This window comes from Cnephaeus nilssonii, assembly GCF_951640355.1.
Source record: "Cnephaeus nilssonii genome assembly, chromosome: 13".
Lineage (NCBI taxonomy): Eukaryota > Metazoa > Chordata > Mammalia > Chiroptera > Vespertilionidae > Cnephaeus > Cnephaeus nilssonii.
In genome coordinates, this window is record NC_137084.1 from 67,646,913 (window position 1) to 67,668,435 (window position 21,523).

At 42.8% G+C, this 21,523-nt stretch overlaps 1 protein-coding gene across 1 annotated transcript; it reads right to left on the minus strand.

The window, feature by feature from the left end:
• Positions 1-6,058: 6,058 nt before the first annotated feature.
• On the minus strand, positions 6,059-15,781 carry LOC307108803 (stromelysin-1-like). The gene is made up of 10 exons (XM_079787002.1): positions 15,505-15,781; positions 14,083-14,327; positions 13,836-13,984; positions 13,584-13,712; positions 10,289-10,453; positions 9,781-9,919; positions 9,036-9,169; positions 8,471-8,630; positions 7,259-7,362; positions 6,059-6,457 (listed from the first exon to the last, which is right to left on the minus strand). Exons 1-10 carry the CDS (start codon positions 15,607-15,609, stop codon positions 6,357-6,359), a joined length of 1,431 nt encoding a protein of 476 aa, XP_079643128.1. The 5' UTR covers positions 15,610-15,781; the 3' UTR covers positions 6,059-6,356.
• Between the last annotated feature and the right edge of the window lie 5,742 nt (positions 15,782-21,523).

Genomic DNA, 21,523 nt, shown 5'->3' on the forward strand with positions numbered 1-21,523 from the left:
TGACCATGCTATGACACCCACTGGCACCAGGCCAGCCAAGGCAAGGGTGATGTGATTGGTCGGGCACCCAGCCATTGCCCCATGATCACCCTGCAGAGGGAGGCCCAGGCCACTGGTTGGCAGGGCAATCAATTGAAGGCTCCATGATCACCCCAAAGAGGGAGGCCCAGGCCACCAATCGGTGGGCTGCGGCTGATGGGCGGGGCCTCCCTCTGTGGGGGCGAAATTGATGAATGATCGCCCTGAAGAGGGAGGCCCAGGCTACCCCATGGCGGTGCTGCAGTGCGTGGACGGGGCCTCCCACTGTGGGGGTGATCCAATGAGGAGCCCCCCACTAGGTGGGCAGGGCCTACCTCTTTGGGATGACAGATTGCAGGGCTCCCAGACTGTGATAGGACACAGGCCAGGCTGAGGGACCCTCCCACCCCCACCTCCACACCGAGTGTACGAATTTTGTGCACCGGGCCTCTGGTATTGTATATTAGATCCCCAGAACTTCATCCTACATAACTGAAACTTTGTACCTCTTGACCAAAATCTTCCTAGAACCTAGAAACCACCATTAAACTCTCTGCTTTTATAAGTTTGACTTTTTTCACACATATAAATGAGATCATGCAATACTTGCCTTTCTGTGTCTGGCTTATTTTATTTAGCATAATGTTCTCAAGTTTCCCACATTGTCACAAATGGTAAGATTTGGGTTTTTAAAGGCTTAATGATAGTCTATTATATATACATATACCACATTTTCTTTATTCATTCATTCATAGATTGTTCTTATGTATGGTTGTTGTGAATTATGCTGTAATGAACATGGGAGTGCTAATATGTCTTTGAGATACTGATTTCATTCCTTCTGATATGTACCTAGAAGTGTATTGCTAGATTATGTGTTAGCTCTATTGTTAAATTTTTAAATAAATTGAATACTATTTTCCATTATGACTATGCCAATTTACATTGCTTGCCAAGGGTTCCCTTTTCTCCACATTCTTGCCAACACTTGTCTTTTGTCTTTTTTTATATACTTTAAAATTTTATTTTAGTTTTATAAAGTTTTTTATTTTACAGGAAGCTTTTTTCTACCTGTAACCAAAAGCATTTTAACTTACCAATATTTCTACCCACTTCAATTAGAATTCAACTCTTGTTACTCCACCAATACTGCTACTATACAGAGCATCCAATGGGCTGCATGGTGGAGAATTTAGCAAATAGTTTTCCTGCTCCTCCATCTCAGCCTTTGAAGGTTAAATTTTTCATCAGGTATGCAAGTGTGCTCAAGGATACTCATTGTAGACTGGGAATAATGGTGAAGTGTTGAAAATAATGTACTGATACACCAAATACTGAAAATAATCTTCTGATGTACCCAATTTAATTTAATTTATTTTTATTTCAAATATATTATGTGGTTTTCAAGTGTGTTCTTTATATATTATTAAATTATTTTCTTTATGTAATATTTCTATTTATTTCAAACTAGAAGCCTGATACACGAAGATTCGTGCAAGAATGGGCCTTCCTTCACCTGGCTGCTGGCACTGCCTTTGCTCCAGCTTCCACCTTCCCACACTGCCCAGAGATGTGGAGCAGCTAGTGTCCTGTCCCTGACAGCTCAGCACCTGTGTATGCAAATTAACCCGCCATCTTTGTTAGGTTAATTTGCATACTCACCCCTGATTGGCTAGTGGGTGTAGCATAGGTATGATCAATTTACATCTTTCTTTTTTATTAGTGTAGATGTATTTATTTAATTTATTTCTTATTATTTGTATTTTAAAATTTTATTTATTTGATATAAGCATTTACTTAATCACTAATTTAGTCACCAATAGGAGACTGAATAAATAAATTATATTTTTATTTCATAGGAAGCAGCCAATGGAAGAGTGAAGCAATCTACATGTAATAATATGGAATGGTTGTCAAGATATACATGAAATGAAAACAGCAACAAGGAGAGCAGCGTGAATTTGTATGCTAGCATTTTAATTTCAAAAGATGTTATTAGTGCTTGTGTCTATATAAAATAGCTTTGGAAGGATTGATAAGAATCTACTTGGTTGCTTCTGAGAAAAGGATCTAGATGGTGGGTGGTGGTGACAGGGTGTGAATAAAATTAACTTCTCATTGCATAATGTTTTTTAACATTTATTATTTATTTATGTTTTTTAACTTTTAAATTTGTGTTGTGGCTACATATTATTTATCAAAAAATAAACCAAATAAATTTAAGTTATTTTTAAAATAAATAAATACCTAATTCATTGCAGAATATTACTATTTATTGAAATTCCATCTTAAAATCTTCCATATGGTGTCTTTCATACTCATGGTTTTAAGAACAATTAAATGCTGATAAAGCCCACATATTTACATCTCTTTCTTTAAACTTGAGATTTAATTGACATATACTATGTATTATTTTTAGGTATACAACACAATGGTTTAATATATGTCTGTATAGCAAAATGATCACCACAGAAAGTGTAGTTACCATCTGTTACATAGTTACCGTAGCTTCTCTTTTGAGTTTCAGACTCATTTACCTCAAGGCCTCCTTGTATATCTCACAGACATTTCAAAACCTGGCAAAACTAAACAATTCTTCCTCGTACCCTTTTCTTACAAAACTGCTTCTCTCCAAGTCTTTCCCCTTCTCAGTAAATGCTGTCACCTACAACCCTTATGCTCAAGGAAGCTATCTGGGAATTATTCTGGACACTTTCCTCTCTCTTAAACTCCATATCTAATCAAGCCATCAATCTCTTCCCCTCAAAACCTTCTTAATGCCATTCCCTCAAAACTTCTACTAAAACCACTTAGTTCAAAGTAAATCCTGCTATTATTCTAACAAGGAAGTCATTTTTTTTCTTTATAGGTCTTTTTAAATATACAATTGCATATACATGTTTACTGTTATTTGCATAGATTCTTTCTTGTGGGATTATAATCTTAATGACAGGAGGGGTTGTATTAATTTTCTCAGGCTCCTATGCCTACAAACTAGTAAAATGCCTGGCACATAGTGTACGATTGGTTAGTTATTCTCAAATTAATAAATAAGTTAAAGAATGGATAAACTTTTACTTGGTTGCAGATGATATTCTAGACTTGGTTCTTAAGGAATAAATCTGTTTTAAGATGAACATTTGCCCATAGATTTCTAACAGGACAGATATAAAATGAGTTTGAGAGAATAATTTCATGGGCAAATAGGGTGGATATGAGCAAATTTGTTTGCTACGCAGGGAAGGGACGCCACTGAGGGCATATATAGGTAAAAGGAAAAGATGAAGAACAGGTTTAATTTTTCCACCTGAAAAATGAAGTGTGTGAAGAAGGTGACTTGCTATAATGATAAGATTCTGCTTCTCGAAAAAAAGAAACAGGGGAGGAACCAAGATGGTGGCAAAGTTAAACAACTAAACTGCCGCCTCACACAACAATTTCAAAAATACAACTAAAAACCAAAACGTCTACCACCCAGAACCACGGGAAAGCTGGCTGAGTGGTAGATTTACAACTAAGAAGAGAAGGGAGCGCAAACGCTGGAGAGCTGAGGTACGGAGGCGAGCGTGAAGCGGGCTGGCGGCGGGCGACTGGGAGCGCGGCTTTTCTTCAAACCGAAGGGAGACAAACTCCCAATCACTCTGAACTCCAATTTCTGGGGACACGTGGGGGACCCAGACGCCTACGGGGAGAAGCTGGACTCTCGGCCATCGGTCGGAGAGTGAGAGTGACTTTTCTGCAGAGGTGCGCCCAGCAATCAGGGTTTGCTGCGCTGGAGCGCAGGACACGGGGACTTGGAAACGCGGAAAGGCAGAGATGGCTGAAGGCAGCCATGGCTGTTGGCCACGCCCCAGCCTAGTGATGCCCTGAGACCCCGCCCCGCCCTGAGACCCCACCCCGCACATTCTACAAACCTGCCCAGGCTCCACACAGCGGCTTTTACATATAAATGGCCTGTTCTGTGGCAACTCAACCAAATTAACTGCAGCTCCAGTCAGACTGCTCCAAAACCACCCAAGCAAAGAGGAGAAAACTGTAGCTCTTGCTGTAGCTCCTGCTGGGAGGCCTCAGACCTGCACCCCATTGGAGATCCAGACACTAGGGTATCTAATGGTCGGTGTGGATGACACCAGATTTCAACCACTCTCATAAGGGACACATTCAAGAGGCAGACTCAGTGAGCACCAAAGCCCTACTGTGTCTCCAGCACAGCAATTCTTCCGTTATAGAAACAGCAGGTCCTCACAGCCAATTGGCCTGGTGGTCAATTCCTCCCAGTGTACCAACAGCAATCAAGGCTTTTAACTACACCAAGACTTTCCACTCAGCCCACAAAGGGGTGTACCAAGAGCGACCACCTAGAGTCATTGGGGAAGCTGAGCTACCGGCCCCTATAGGTCACTGACCACACAAAGCCACTCCATCAACACAGGGAAGCAGCCAAAATGCAGAGACACCGAAGTATGTCACGAGTAGGAGAGATGGAGGAAAGCAAACTAATGGACGACACAGTGTTCAGAACCACATTTATAAGGTTACTCAAGAATCTTCTAAAAACCGCTGAGAAACTTGAAGAGACCTTCAAGGACCTTAATGAGAATACCAAGAAAATGGAAAAGGACCAGTCAGAAATTATGCATACACTGTCTGAAATAAAGAATATACAGACACTCAACTGTAGACCACCGTACCTGAAGAGTCAAACCAAAGATCTGGAATATGAAGAAGAAAAAAACACCCAACCAGAGAGGTGGAAAGAAAGAAGAATCCAAAAGTGTGAGGATAGCATAAGGAGCCTCTGGGATGGCTTTAAGCATACCAATATCCGAATTTTTGGGGTGCCAGAAGAAGAGAGAGAGCAAGATACTGAAAACCTATTTGAAGAAATAATGACAGAAAACTTCCCCCACCTGGTGAAAGAAATAGACTTACAAGTTCAGGAAGCACACAGAACCCCAAACAAGAGGAATCCAAAGAGGACCACACCAAGACACATCATAATTAAAATGCCAAGGGCAAAAGACAAAGAGATAATCTTATAAGCAGCAAGAGAAAAACAGTTAGTTACCTACAAGGAAGCACCCATACGACTGTCAGCTGGTTTCTCAACAGAAACTATGCAGGCCAGACGGGAATGGCAAGAAATATTCAAAGTGATGAATAGCAAGAACCTACAACCAAGACTACTCTACCCAGCAAAGTTATCATTCAGAATTGAAGGGCAGATAAAGAGCTTCACAGATAAGAAAAAGCTAAAGGAGTTCATCACCACCAAACCAGTATTATATGAAATGCTGAAAGGTATTCTTTAAAAAGAGGAAAAAGAAGAAAAAGGTAGATAAAAATTATGAACAACAAATACATATCTATCAACAAGTGATCCTAAAAATCAAGTGAATTAAAAATTTGAGGAACAGAATAAACTGGTGAACATAATAGAATCAGAGGCATAGAATGGGAGTGGATTGATAATTCTCAGGGGGAAAGGGGTGTCTGTGTGGGGGGTATGGGAAGAGACTGCACAAAAATCATACACCTATGGATAAGGACAACGGGGGGGAGGTAAGGGCAGGGGGGGGGTGGGAACCGGGTGGTGGGGAGATATGGGGGGGAAAAAGGAGAAACAATTGTAATAATCTGAACAATAAAGATTTATTAAAAAAACAAAAAAATTTTTAAAAAAAGACAAAAAAGAAACAAAAGTAAAAAAAAAAAAAAAAGATTCTGCTTCTCAATTTTCCCCAGACCCTGCCCTACAAGGTTGCCACTGCCTTAGATCTTGCTCTAGGGCATATCAGGAACACATGATATCCGGGTGGTAGAAATAAGCATCCTGCTCATAGGCCCCCCTGGGGACGGCAAGTGTTAAATGGTCCTCAGTTCTGGATGAGCCCATTGTGAGGCCACAGCCATGGAGACCCCTTCCCCACCACCAGTGGCCAGGCATCCCAGGCTGCCTACTGCTCAGTCCACAGTGTACCTGAGACTGTGAGAACATTGTTTCTTGAAACAAACAATAAACAAAACAAGGAAGCAAAACAACTGAAAAATCCTCTTTATTAAATAACAAGCGAATAATCTATATACAATCCCTGGTCTGTTGCACACGAGTGTTCCCCCTTGTCCTGCAGAGGTTACTCCACGTGACCAAAGTGCAAGCTCAGCAGCTAGTTGAATGCCCTGTAATACTTGTGAAGCTGGCTGGGGAGACACACGGTTCACACTGGCGTTCCCAGTCACGGCGCATGCAGGAGAAAGTGCCCCATTTCAGTTCACAAAGACTGAAGAATTACCAGCTTCCTTTAAAATGCCCCTGTTGTGCCTCCTACGCATCTCTCCTAACAATGAAACCAGCTGTTACTCTTCAAGACATGTGTCACTTTCTTTGCATTGGGGTCAAACTCCCACTGTGAAGATCCACCGAAGAAATAGAAAAACCCTGCAAATACAGACAAGGGAAATAGTGGGATGTTTTTTTCAAATAAATAAATTTGGCAACATACAAAACCTCAGAATAATAGATAACTAGGAATGCAAAGTGTTTTAGAATTTACTATGTGCCAGGGACTACGTATTAAGCATTTTACATGTAGTGTCCTTCCCCCACCAATCCCCCGGCCCACTTATTTCTGCAACAGAGGGGCATTTCTGGCCTTTGAGGAGCCTAGGGAGCCCGCTGTGGCTCTGCCTTCCTGGTGCTCTGGTTACTCTGCAGGTAAAGACCATCAACCTCCACGCACCTATGCTTGAGTAGGAAAGAAAATCTTTTCAAAGATTTTTTTTCAAAATCTTTTCAAACTTCGGGTGCCTGGAAATATAAGTATTTGCAACGGACTAATGTGGTCAACGACTGAGTACTCAAGAAAGGCAGAGAAAATCTCCCTGGGAATTAGTAGCCGCACCAGCTTGGTGTGGAGGAGAAAGCCAGCCAGCCCGTGTTAAGTTTGGCCATACCACGTGAGGGGATTTTTATACTGACTTTGATGTTTTATCTAGATGTATAAAGTTAAATGGAGAAATTTGTGTTAAATACCTTTATAATTCCAAACAACTTATTATATGATTGGTTAAAAATTCATAAATTTGCATGATTGGTTAAAAATTCGTAAATTTAAACTTAGGGAGGGAGGAGATAACTGGTTAAAGAAAACCTGCTATTAAAAATTATTTCAAGTCTCTTCCCTTTGATGCTATAAAATGTTTCAAGGGCCTCATTGCCAACAAAATAAGTATCACTTACCAAATGCTTCAAACACAGCATCAACCTTTGGGCCAACGCCTGGAAAGTCTTGCGCCGTTTGCCTGGGAAAGCCCGGATCCATTGACTGTTTCTTCTCATTAAATCTGCACCAAAGAAAAGAATGCAGTTCAGCATTGCATAAAGACCACATTACCAAAATTCTTAAACCATGTTAGGTTTAATGTGGAATTCTAGTAAACTTTCCAAGTACCGCAAGTAAATGATAAACATGCTTAACACTACAGAAATATGTGACTTCAGTGGTACTGTAAACTTAGCTCTTAAAAATTTTTTTTTAAATTCTCTTTCCCCAGAACAGAAGCAACATTTTGATCTAGAAAACGCTGTTCATTATTATATTTCTTAAGCCTGGGCAGAAAGAACCTTTATCATTTTTCTATCACAAGGACATGAAGGTATGAACAGATACATAAAGAATGGAATCATTCATCTAAATACAAATTTCAAGTTCTCCATCATACCTGGCTCATATATGCCCTCCCCACCCTGCACAACTGGGCTTTCTATGTCAGTCTCTTAGAAAATGGGATTAGAACAAGAAACAAAGCACAGTGAATGCATTTTGGACTTATTGGATAGACCTGGGTTGGTCTGCTCAGATGTCTCAGAGTCTGGGCAGATGACTAGGAGTCAGCCTCTCCATGAGTCTTGGGTTCTACCCATGAACCTAGACTGCCTCTGCTCATTGTCCTCTGAAACAGGCAGAGGCAATTAGTCAGTGAGGTTAAAGGAAATCGTTGAGAATCACATAGTAAAGTTGGTAAGACAAGACTAACACCCGACAAGACATTGACTAGCCCTTTGGGACAATGGCCTGGATTCTCAGGGCTTCTTTCAAAGAAGAAAAGCCCCGTTGGGTTTGGAGTCCGGGAGGAAAACCTTCATAGAGGTGGTAGGACTTGAGGATGGGTGGGGGAGGGGCAGGTTCAGGAGAGAAGAGGACACTTCTGGCAGGTTGGGCAACGGCACAAAGGGACAAAGGGAAGCTCCCTCCTATTGTACATGGGACTTAAAACAGAAGAGCTCATGAAATGCCTGTTACCATACGCTGCTTTTTAGACTAAGCACTTCCCCACACTTGTCTAAGAGACAAGCTCTCCTACTGAGAGCTGCGTGAGGAGGGGATTTTTTAGAGAGAAAAAACATGCCCCTAATTAGGCTCCATACAAAGTCATTCCGATCACATATTACCTCCAGTATTTGTCCTCTACAAAGAAGTATGTTTTCTTCTTTTGTTTATAAAAAATGGCCGCATCTATTTTTTTTACTGTTGGCGGCAAACCCAGGGTGTGGATGCCTCTAGGGTAACCTGCTTGCACCTCACTTCCTCGGATGGCCCAGAACTGCTTTCCTGTTAAAAAATAATAATTCAGAGTCACATGGAGTTTATAACAGTTAAAACCTTTGGGCTTTAGAAATATGTTTTAGCACCTTTGACTTTATAGTAAAGAAGAAGCCAGAATTTTAGATTTAATTACCAGCTCAAAGTGGACATTTAACAAAAAAATTCCCCTTTGAGTGAATGAGCACAGATTGAATGAGGGAATATACAACTGAGCAATTTATATTACTGTGCTCATTTTTATCTTCTGTAAAATATATAAATAAAACAATACCAGTTTCAGTCATTTTATCATTATCTGGAGTAATAAAGTAGACAGAATTTGCCACAATAAAAAAAAAAATTAAGGTCTATTCAGTTTTCCTGTGAGAGGGTTTATTTCAACAGGTTAAAAATTTATTATATAATAATTACCTTTAAAAATGAAAACAATATCCTTGCTAGTCACTTCATATGCAGCATCCACTCCTGAAGGAAGAGATGGCCAAAACGAAGAGATCAAATAAAGTCCAGGTTCCAGAGTCCTTAGGGATTTGCGCCAAACATGCCTGGAATACAGGTAAAAAGAAGTGAAAATTGAAAACAATCTTCCATCTTTAGCATATTTTCCTGCCCCACCCGTCTCCCCCCATTCTCTCAGCTTCTAGGCTGATGACAGACAGAGATCAGGTATATTGCCACTAGGAAAATATTTTTCTTTTTTCTTCAGAAAACTGCACTGGACCTCCTGCCATAGGATTACAGAGTACCGTCTTCTGTGAAGAGAAAGTTATCCTGCAATGCAAGTTAACTGGCTGACTATAAACCTTAAATTCCCACAATTCATGTAAAACAGTGTATATGTTATATATCAACTTTTACGTTTTCAAAAAGATAGGCAGATGTGTGTGTAAGTATCTGACTTAAAAGCAACTATGACTTATAAATTTGGAACAACTAGAGGACAAAAATTAAATCATGCTGTGTACGTCTTCGAAAACGAACTGGACAATTTTAGGAAAATGTGGGAATTGGAGCACCAGACCCAAATAATTTCAGTTCAGAGGAATCATTTTTGTTTATAATGTGTAAAAGCCTCTATTGAGTTTCCGTTTGTTTTCAGTTTTTAAGCACTGTACGTCAAAAGAAGAGATAGGAAAATACAATTTTCTGGTCTGACCTGTCTTTAAAGAACAGGATTTCTCCCCTCAGGGTGCTGATTGCGTCGAAGGACAAAGTGGGGTCACACATGGCTGGTGTCTCAGGACTTGCCGATTCTGTGGGCTCCACGGGGTCATGAGGGGAAGCAGGGGGAGGTCCTAAGGAGAACAGATGGGAGGATGCAAACATTAGGAGGAGTGTGATGTTTCTGTCAGTGCACATACTTTCCAAACACTCCCAGAGTGCTTTTAGCTGACCGCAAATGCTTCCTGCAGCATTATTTATTTATTTATTTATTTATTTATTTATTTATTATTTATTATTTTTCTTTATTGATTAAAGTATTACATATGTGTCCTTATTCCCCCATTGACCCCCAACTCCCCACTCATGCCCTTAACCCCTGGTGTCTGTGTCCATTGGTTAGGCTTATATGCGTGCAAGTCCTTTGGTTGATCTCTCCCCCTAACTTTCCTGACAATCATCATGGGGAAGCTAGGATGCCTCATTTCCACAGCATCACTCACCATACAGCGACTGAATGCCATTCACATCATCTTGAGAAAGGCGGAACCTGGCCAGGTCTGTGAGTGAGTTGTAGACTGGGTACATCAAAGCTTTAGTGTTGTCCGAGTGTCCGAGACCCAGGGAATGGCCAAGTTCATGAGCAGCAACGAGGAATAAATTGGTCCCTATTTAGGAAATCATAAATAAGAGTTACTTATGTCTTAAATACATGTACATTACAGATGTCAGCTGTGTATTTTATTTGTTTACTTTCAGGAAGCACACAGGCCTTTTTATGCCTTGAGTTTTGGTTAATCAGTCAATTAACTGATTACATACTTAATGGCAGGCCGTTTTTGCAAGGCCTATTAGTGACATCAATCTTTGAGACAAAATGTCTAGCCATGCCCAACTATTCTCCTCTCAGGAGCCTGTTAACTTTATGAGAACCAGGTCCCTTTTCTTGTACTCTGAAATGGAACAAACTTATTTCTCTTCATTTGTCAATGAAAAGCTAAGCACTGTTTGGCTGTTGGTTAGTATAAATCAGTGGTCAGCAAACCAAGGCTTGCGAGCCACATGCGGCTCTTTGGCCCTTTGAGTTTTTAGCAAAGACCAGCTTAGGAGTACCCTAATTAAGTTAATAACAATGTACCTACCTATATAGTTTAAGTTTAAAAATTTGGCTCTCGGGTGGTGGGGGGCAATGGTAAGATATGTACACATATAATCCTCTCTAATAAAACGGTAATATGCAAATTAACCATCACTCTGCTACATAAGCCACGCCCACCAGCCAGTCAGGGCGAGTATGCAAATTAACCCCAATCCAATATGGCTACAGCCACAGAGATCAAGGTTTCCCAGGTAACAGAGGAAGCCAAGCTTTCCATAGCCGTTGCAGGCCTAAGCCTCCACTCAAGCTACAAAGTTTCAATTATAGAAGGTAAACAAATTCAAACAAATGGCAGCAGAATGGAGCTTGCGAGAGCAGGCCAGGGTTGCCGGCGGCAACAGGGGAAGCAAAGCTTTCCACACACCCTGGCCGGGCTCACCCGCTTAAGGCAATAAAGTTTCAATTGTAGAAGGTGAATTAACTGCCACAGAAATGGCTGCCGGAGCCCCAGGCTTGGCTCTGCTCCAGGCTACAAAGTTTCAATTGTAGAAGGAAAATAAATTCCAGATACCAGGGCCTCCCCTTGGGTTGCCAAGGGGCGTGGCCGGCCTGCAAACCACCACAGGCCCCTCGCTCAGGCCGCCCCACACCCCAAGGGAACCCCCACCCTTATCTGTGACACCCTTCAGGGCAAACCAGCTGTCCCCCACCCGTGCACCAAGCCTCTATCCTATCTAATAAAAGAGTAATATGCAGATTGATCATCACTGCAGCACACAATATAGCTGCCCCCATGTGGTCAAAGATCCTGCCCCCATGTGGACACAAGATGGCCACCACAAGATGGCTAGCAGCAGGAGAGGGCAGTTGGGAGGCACCTGGCCTGCAAGGGAGGGCAGTTGTGAGGGACCAGGCCTGCAAGGGAGGGCAGTTGGAGGTGATCAACCCTGCAGGAGAGGGCAGTTAGGGGTGACCAGGCTGGCAGAGGAGGGAAGTTGGGGGCAAACAGGCTGGCAGGGGAGCAGTTAAGCATCAACCAGGCTGGCAGCAGAGTGGTTAGGGGGTGATCAGGCTGGCAGGCAGAAGCAGTTAGGGGCAATCAGGAAGGCAGGCAGGCAAGCAGTTGGGAGCCAGCAGTCCTGGATTGTGAGAGGGATGTCCGACTGACCGTTTAGGCCCCACCAGGATCGGGCCTAAACGGGCAGTCGGACATCCCTCCAGGAGTCCCAGATTGGAGAGGGTACAGGCTGGGCTGAGGGACAACTCCCCACCGTGCATGAATTTCGTGCACCGGGCTTCTAGTACCATAATAATAAAAAAAAATTGGCTCTCAAAATAAATTTCAATCATTGTACTGTTGATATTTGGCTCTGTTGACTAATGAGTTTGCTGACCACTGGTCTAAATTAAATGAATCACAGTTTATTTATCTCAATTCTGAAATCCTTAAACAATCTTACTGCCATTATTTGCCATCAGAATATTGCCTGCATAATTTTTCTGCCTCATGATGATTATTTAATACATATTGGCTCCAAAAATAATAATTATAGATGTCATAGAATTTGTAAAATTGATTTAAGACATAACATGCCCAATCATGTCTAGCATTTGTCATAAGAGATTTTGGCCACACAAACACATGCTGTATTCAGATTTTTTTCTTCATATTATAAAAATAAATTAGAATGCTGAAATTGGAAGGCATTGGGTAGTTAGGATTGAAATGCCAAGTAAGTGGACTTTACTTTTAAAGTTCTCATTTGAGACTTTGCAGGAATGTTCCTTTGAAGGAAAAAGTTGCTAATTCAATCAAACAAAGGCTTTTATCCAGTATTAACTAACCTCACATTTGTACTCTCTATAGGAATTCTGTTTGCATTTTTATTATAAATCCCAATTAAATTTCAGGAGTACTTGTTTTAGCCAATTGTTTGAAACTTTGGAAGCCATATCTCAAAGTATCCTATATAATAAAAGGCTAATATGCAAATTGTCCTCTCGCCCTGGGAGTTTGACCAAAGGGCGGGGCTGGCTGGCCAACCCCCCTCGGCCCCTCTCCCCAACTGGCCTGGCCCAACTGGCCCTGATTGGGGCTGGCTGGCCAGACCCCACCCATGCACGAATTCGTGCACCTGGCCTCTAATCCAGTTATAAACTGAGAAACATTTTATTTGGGGGTTGCTCCTTTCCTTCAGGATAAATCCACAATAACCCTTCCTAACATAGAGAGAGTAAAATGTTATTCTAACCAGAAAAACCTGAACTGAAACCTCAGTTTCTGGAATTTAATTCTCATTTCTGTTTGGAAGAGTAAAGAAGTAATTGGCGGACATTTCCCCAATTGGATATAATAAATATCCAAGGCAAATGCTAGTGTAGACCCAATGTGATACAATCTACAATTTGAATATCTGCAGTTTGATGAGAAATTGCTGTTACTGATGGTTTAAGATCACACAAGAACCAGGTTCATCAAAGAAATATTTAATGATGCTTCCTACAATGTTCTCACCTAGACAGAAAATAAACATTTTTAGACATCTGAAAATGTTGTTAATAATGATTACAACAAAAATATATTCTGCTGGTCCTTGACCCACTGGCAAATATAAAACAACCCAATTCCTTGACTGTTCTTAGTTACTAAGAATTTTCCAAATATAAAAAACAATCATTCTGAGAGACGTAAAACTAACCTGATGTATCTTTTGTCCATTGTTCATCATCATCAAAGTGAGCATCTCCGTTATACCCCTGTGGCCCAGGTGGATAGGCATGACCCAAAACCATCCCAGGTCCATCAAAAGGGTGAAAGTCTCCATGTTCTAATAGAGAAAAAGAAATTTACTGGATAGAGAGGTAACTACAATCACTTTGGAATTTTTCCAATAAAATACCACCAAGTAAATAGATGCATTGCATGTTTTGTTTGTTTGTTTGTTTCTTACCTCTAACTGCAAAAGTGATCATTATGTCAGCCTCTCCTTCACACATCCTGGAGAATGTCAGTGGAGTCACCTCCTCCCAGACTCTCAGAGCTTTCTCAACGGCAGAATCAACAGCATCTCTTGGCAAATCCGGTGTGTAATTCACAATCCTGAGTGAGAACAATTGAAGAAGATAATATTTTCTCCTGACACAGTCCTTTATAAAATCTCAGTATAATGTGGAAACCGCTCAGGCCCCATTCATTACCTGTAGGTGAGGTGAGTCTTCCTCCACTTTGGCATGCCGGGAAAGGTACTGAATGCTCCCACGTCAGGGACTCCGCACCTGGGCTTGCGCATCACCTCCAGCGTGTCTGGGTCCAGCTTCCCTGTCACCGTCAGCCCCAGGAACTTCTGCATTTCTTGAATTTTTTTAACAACAGGGCTACTGTCCTTCCTTCTAGCAAACTGTTTTGCATCTTTTGGAAGGTTGTAGTAGTCTTCTAGGTAGTGCTATTGGAATAAAATGTGTAGTTTTTAGGTCATTCTTAGCATTTTTTAGCCCTTTGGAGGAAGGACATTTGTGCAGTTGTCCACTTAATATATCTGAAGTATTCTGAAATAAGTGTCACATTCTGTTTAATTTTTTAATTACAGACTCTTCACTTTTGTTTTATCTTTGTAACTAAATAATCTCTACAGCTTAGTTTATTACCAAAGTAACTGAAATTAAGTAGAACATTTAAATATGGATCTAATCAATTTAAAGGAGAAAAAAACAAACCTACTTCTTTGGGCATAATTGTATATTTCAGGTATATTTATCCAATTCCCTCAATTTTCTATTTTATGTGTTTCACAAGGTCTTGGCTTAAGAAAAGGAAACGGACAAATCCCTGTGTCTAAACATGACACTAGCAATATAAAGATCTAGTTAATTGTACATTGGATTAAAACACCTAAAGGTTCCCTATGGGGGTCCAGAACAAGTCACCCCAAAATGTGCCTGTGTGATATGCAGATTATTTTGCGCTAAAGGCAACTTTAGCCTGCCACCTTTAACTTCCAGGGAAACTTCTGCCTCCCACCCTTAACATCCAAGAAGAATTTGAATTAGAGGGCTTGCCCATATAATACTACCGAAGATAACCTTTTGGACCCACCTATATGTGAGGGCAAACTATTATTTACTAATCATCTCTTCTCGTCCTGCAATGACCCTTTGCAGCCCCCGAGGTTCTTTACCTCATCCCTAGCTCAGGATGTCTTATGTACCTCAATCCCATTTCTGTCTCTGAGCCTCTCCTGCAGGTGGGGTCTCTGGCTCATGTATGCAGGTTCCCATACATATGTATGTATGAAATCCCATTATTTTTCTCTGACTAAAAAAAAACACACAAAAAACCTAAATAAATCCCAAGGCAAGATACATTTCCTCCACTCTCCTTACTATGCTGTCTGTGACCTTAGGAAGATACCTGGCCTTCCTTTCGCCCTACATGACAGGAGGTGCCCAAACAGTGGGAAACCGAGACCTCTCCCACATGCAGCACGCTATATAACTCTCTGTGCTTGAACTAGCCCTGCACCATAATTCAAACCAGTCTGCACGAGTTTTATGAATGGGAAGCAGAGGTGGTTTCCCCGCTTGACCCTGTGAATGAGCGTGCAGGCTGTCTCCCTTAGTTACCTGAAGGAGGTCCATGCTGTCGTCCGTATCCCTTGCAGCTCCATTCAGTGGATGGGCTGAGCAAACAGCCAGACTCAGCAGCAGTAGCACGGGAAGATTCTTCATTGCAGCTGGCTGCACTCAGATCTGGGTTGTCTTAGTGCCTAGCTCTTTGCCTACTCTCTTCTAGGTCCTCCCTCTGGAGCCCCACCTTTATAGGGTGACAGTGTTTGTTTAGATCACCCTCAGCAGCTTGACTCACTATCGCTGTCATCCGGATAGCAGCAGAACCACTTCCAAAAATCCCAAACCGAACGTGGGATGTTACAAGTTACTTTACTAACTTCTCTCAACTTCTCCAAATTTGCAAGTCAAAATAATGATTAATCTCCAGGAAATGCTTCCTGTATTACAAAAGAAAAAACTGGGCTTTTTTTCCCCCCTCTGGAAAAAAAGTGACTGGAGTTTACAAGACAATTTATGTTTGTGTGTTTGAGAGAAGTAAGCTGACTCAGTAAAATGTCAGAATTGCATAGAACTTTTAAATGAGTTTTAAAATAACATATTAGGCCCTAGCCAGTTTGGCTCAGTGGATAGAGCATCGGCCTGTGAACTGAAAGGTCTCAGGTTCGATTCCAGTCAAGGGCACATACCTCCATTGTGGGCTCAATCCCAAGTGGGGGACTTGCATGAGGCAGCCGATCCATGATTCTCTCTCATCATGGATATTTCTATCTCTCTCTCCCTCCCCCTTTCTCTATGAAATCAATAAAAATATATTTTAAAAATAAAATAAAAGAACATATTAAAAACAAATGTTACATGATGTAAGTATATGAAAAGCTATACATATATAGCTAAAGTATGTACTAAAGATTCCACAAAAAAACAACAACAACAAAAGAAAACAGAAGAAAGAATATTTATAATTAAATGGGAAGGGAGAATTTCTTTTTTGTGTCTTGGATTTGAAATATCTATTTCTGTTTTCTGGCTGGATTTGTTAGACCTTGAGGAGGAAAAACTACTAGACAGGATAGAACAAAGATTGTGAAGAAGTAAGTGTATCCATTCTCTTTGGTTTGTCTTAATTCTGTATTCATTTATTAATGGGCAACAGATCTGTAACAGCTGTTTTGTGAATGCTAGTAAAATTAAAATGAATTATATTGTTCACTAGACTGAAATTCTTCTACGCTATTTAAAAATTCTCTTTCAATCCCTTTTCCTTCTCTGTAAATTCAAACTAGTAGATACTTTGAACTTAAGAAAAAGCCATCCTAATTTCTTTCTCCATGCTGTTCATTTATTTCTTCCCTCCCCTCCCCTTCTCTTCCCTCTCCTTCTCTCCCTCCCCTCCCCTCCTTTCCCCTTCCCTCCCCTCCCCTATCCTTCCTATTTTCTTTCCTTTCCGTTCTGTCCCTTTCCTTTCCTTCCTTTTCTTTGTCAAGTAGAGTATTGTTCATATCAATTGTCCTATATAATAAAAGGGTAATATGCAAATTGACCCTAACAGGGGAATGACCAGAACCACCGCTTGACCAGTCACTATGAGGCACACTGACCACCTGTAGGTCCCTCCCCGCAGCAGGCAGGCTCCTATCCCGGAAGGTGATCTGGGAACTGTGGGTGGGTGGCAGGGATGTAGGCGGCGCCAGGCCAAGGCCCCCGCCCCACTGGTTGCCCCACACACAGAGGGCGACCTGCAGCGGGGGCCCAAACAGGTAAGAACGGCCAACCTCTTGGTCCCTCACCCCGGCCTGCAGGCTCCGATCGCCATGGCGTACCAGTTTCCATTAGTGGGAAGAAGATACAATAGAACAGGCTGGAAATGGCCAATCTTTTTCCTTATCATCGGGCTCTAGAGAAATAATGGCCAGGTCCCCTGCTGGGCCCCTCGGAGCCATCTCTCCTTCTCTGCTCAGCCCTGCTGATCACTGGGTGTCCCAGAGCAGGAGGGAGAGAAAAGCTAGACTTAGCAATGCCACCCACCCCGGGGTCAGGGGTAGCAGAGGGACGTGGTGACGATATACAGACTTTGGAGTCACACAGACTCTGCCAGTTAGAGCTGTGTAACCTCTGAGCCTCAGTTTCTTCATCTATAAAATGGGTATGATAATAGTACCAGCCCCACTGGGATGTTACAGGGTGTGCATAAGATTATGCATGTAAGGCCCTCAGCCTGGTGCTTGACAGGTACTAAGCGCTCACTGTTGCCACTGTGATTATCTGCCCCCTGCCCTCACTGGGCTTAGAACCCCAGAGCTTAACTGGCAATCTAGGCAGGTGTGGAAATTGCCTGCTCCGTGTCCTGGGGCCCCTGGGAGAACTCAGGTTCCAGATTCCGGATTCCCGGGCAAGACGGCTCTACAATATGAAACCCCAGGAACCCAGTCGGGTCAGGAGCCCAGCCGGGTCCCAGCACGGGCTCCCCGGGTCTCCGGGGCAATACCCGCCGCCTTCCCTCTCTTCCTGGCACTGTCCTGTCCTGCCTCAGCTGTCACTCTGCCGGGAATCCCTGCGTCATCTGTGTGCACATCTGTTCCCCAGCAGCCCCCACTCTATGTGCCTCCCAGCTCTGCCCTGCACTTGGGCAAATCACTTAACCACTCAGCGCCTTTGTTTTCTCATCTGAAAGCTGGGAATAATAGTGCGGCCTCCTGGGGTTGTTGATCAAACCAGGTCGCCAGGTGAAGCTTAGAAGAGTGCTGGGGCTGTTTTTAGTGGCCATTCAGTGTCAGCTGTTCTGTTATTACTGTTGAAAGGGAGTCTCCTAGGAGTAGGGGTTCTGCTAGGTGCCACTGTCCTGTGAAAAACCCTAAATGAGAATCTTCAGCCTCTTTCAGAAACTACGAGCTCATTAGCATAATAGACCACCTGTGAAGGTCCTTTTGACCTATAAGCATTAACAACAAAGAGTGAAAAGCCTGAGGCCAGGGCCTGGATGTCTGTCCTGTATACCAATAGGTTGCTGGTTAGGTTCCCTGTCAGGGCACATGCCCCGATTATGGGCTCAATGTTTCTCTCTTTCTTCCTCTCTCTCTCTCAAATAAATGAAAAGATATTTAAAAAATAAAGTTAGAAGTGAAGCCATTATGGTCCCATGGTTGCAAACTCTAGAAGAAAACATAACTCAACAAGAATAAGAGACTCTTAAAAAAATAAATTATAGCAATAAAAATAACATAGAATCCCAAAGAGGAAGAAAACGGGCATCTAAAGGAATCCATGTGGCTACAGGGGAAATCGTAATGAGTCTGGAGTTTAAAAGTCAAACTGGCAAAAATGTATTTGCAGCAAATATTTGACAAATGTTTAGTATCTTTAACATATAAAGAGCTCACACAAATCCTATATAATAAAAGCCTAATATGCAAATAGACTGAACTGCAGAACTACTGGTCGCTATGATGTACACTGACCACCAGGGGGCAGATGCCCAATGCAGGAGCTGTCCTCTGGTGGTCAGTGTGCTCCCACAGGGGAGCGCTGCTCAGCCAGAAGCCAGGCTCATGGCTGGCAAGCACAGCAACAGTGGTGGGAGCCTCTCCCACCTCTGTGGCAGCGCTAAGGAGCAGTGAGCTGAGAGGTAAGGAGCAGCAAGCAGGTGGGCGGTAAAGATTGAGGGGTCCCAGACTGCGAGAGGGCACAGGCCGGACTGAGGGACCCTCCTCTCCCAGTGCACAAACTTTGTGCACCAGGCCTCTAGTCCTATCTAATAAAAGAGTAATATGCAAATTGACCATACCTCCGCTACACCCACAAGACACGCCCACCAGCCAATCAGGAGCGAGTATGCAAATTAACCCCAACCAAGATGGCTGCAGCCACGGAGTGAGCAGGAGGCTTGGGTTTCCCCGGCAATGGAGGAAGCCAAGCTTCCTGCACACCCTGGCCCGCCCAGGCCTCTGCTCAAGGCTACAAAGTTTCAATTATAAAAGATAAATAAATCCCAGATCCCAGGGCCTCCGCTTGGGTCGCCGGGGTGCATGGCCGGCCTGCAAACCACCACAGGCCCCTCGCCCAGGCTGCCCCACGCCCCAAGGGAACCCCCACCCTGGTCCAGGGCACCCTTCAGGGCAAACCAGCTGGCCCCCACCCGTGCACCAGGCCTCTATCCTATCTAATAAAAGAGTAATATGCAAATTGACCATCATTCCAACACACAAGATGGCTGCCCCCATGTGGTCAAAGATGGCTGCCCCCATGTGGACACAAGATGGCTGCCACAAGATGGCCATCAGGGGAGGGCAGTTGGGAGGGATCATGCCTGCAGGGGAGGGCAGTTGTGGGTGATCAGGCCAGCAGGGGAGGGCAGTTGGGAGGGACCAGGCCTGCAAGGGAGGGCAGTTGGGGGCGATCAAGCCTGCAGGGGAGGGCAGTTAGGGGTGACCAGGCCGGCAGAGGAGGGAAGTTGGGGGTGACCGGGCTGGCAGGGGAGCAGTTAGGCATCAATCAGGCTGGCAGGGGAGTGGTTAGGGGGTGATCAGGCTGGCAGGCAGAAGTGGTTAGGGGCAATCAGGAAGGCAGGCAGGTGAGCAGTTGGGAGCCAGCAGTCCTGGATTGTGAGAGGGATGTCCGGCTGCCTGTTTAGGCCCAATCCTACTGGAATTGGGCCTAAACGGGCAGTTGGACATCCCTCGAGAGGTCCCAGATTGGAGAGGGTGCAGGCTGGGCTGAGGGACACCCCCCCTCCCCGTGCACTAATTTCATGCACCGGGCCTCTAGTATATAATAAATGCCTGTAGGAAAATCCCTAAACAGTCTCAGAAGAAGAAACTTTGTTAAACTTTTAATGATCCTCTCAGCACCTACCACCCCCCATCTCTCCCACTAACTTCACCTTCCTTACCCTTACAAAAAGATGGACTAGGACTTCTCGTAATTGGTGGTATCCAAATGCATAATGACCACCTGGAAGTGCTTATGCATCTAATTTAAGCGTCGTTTTTACAATAGGCTCTGTCTAAAGACACTTCAAATTCCTCTGGGGGAAGAAAGTTTGTATCTTGTCTTAATTGAAATAACGGGAAATATTTATCCTCATTGATGTCAGGATAGCAGGACCTGTACCAGAAATGAAATCAGGAAGGAATAAGGCATCAGACAGAAAAAGCAGGAAGAGACTAAAAGCCAAAGACTGTGGCACCCCAAAAGTCAATTCCTTCTAGGTTAATGTCTCTTCTTGGTAAATTTTCTCATAACTTATAAAACATATTTAAAGTTCAGAAAGAAGCCTGACAGATATTATGTTTAGTTTCCCAGCTGTTCAAATGTGATTGGCAAAGCGGACCTTGTTGTCCCTGAATAAAAACAAAGGTCTGCCCCACACAGAACTTTGTCATTTTGTACACGAGCTTCAGAGACTTCCCTGAGAGTTCTCCCTCAAGCCCCAGGAAGAGTTCATTATCTTTTTCCTAATGCATCTTGTACCTGCCTCTGTTGCTGATCTCTCACACTGAACTACATACAGTGTGTTGGTTCACTTATTTGCCTCCCCTATGTTATTGTACATTCTTGAGGGTAGGGACTATGTCTCATTTATTTCTGTACGCCTAAAACTTAGCCTGGAGCCTTGCATATAGCTGGTATCTCCAAATTGATTACAGAATTAATATGTTAATTATGAATGACAGGCACATAGCACATAACCAGTGAATGAAAAGTAAAAAAAAGCTCACAAATCATGCATATGTTTCTAAATTCCTAGATCTTACATTCTTTCTTTCCACTAGACATTCCTGTATCAAGTGTCTGAGTCTTAAGTGCTTCAGAATGTCCAAACTAAGAGTTACTAATACCTTAGTAACTGAAATTTTAAAGAAGTTTTATTTTCTTAGAAAAAGATTGTAGCTGTCATCTTAAGTCTCTCTAATAAGAGAATAAATTAAGGACTTATATACTCAAAATCTTCATCCCCATGTCTGTTGAATAGCCAAACTAAGATTATAAAACTGGAAAGTTTCAGATAATGCATGATTGGTCCACTTTCATTTTGTAGATTAAAATTTAAAAGGCAATGCATTAATGAGAAGGAATA

Bases quoted from the DNA above. Each gene is read 5' to 3' on its own strand.
- LOC307108803 (XM_079787002.1), bottom strand. From the start codon at position 15,609: ATGAAGAATCTTCCCGTGCTACTGCTGCTGAGTCTGGCTGTTTGCTCA. The intron at 14,328-15,504 runs GTAACTAAGGGA...TTATTCCAATAG, and splicing joins ACAGCATGGACCTCCTTCAG to CACTACCTAGAAGACTACTA. The intron at 9,920-10,288 runs GTGAGTGATGCT...TGTTCTCCTTAG, and splicing joins TGGCATTCAGTCGCTGTATG to GACCTCCCCCTGCTTCCCCT.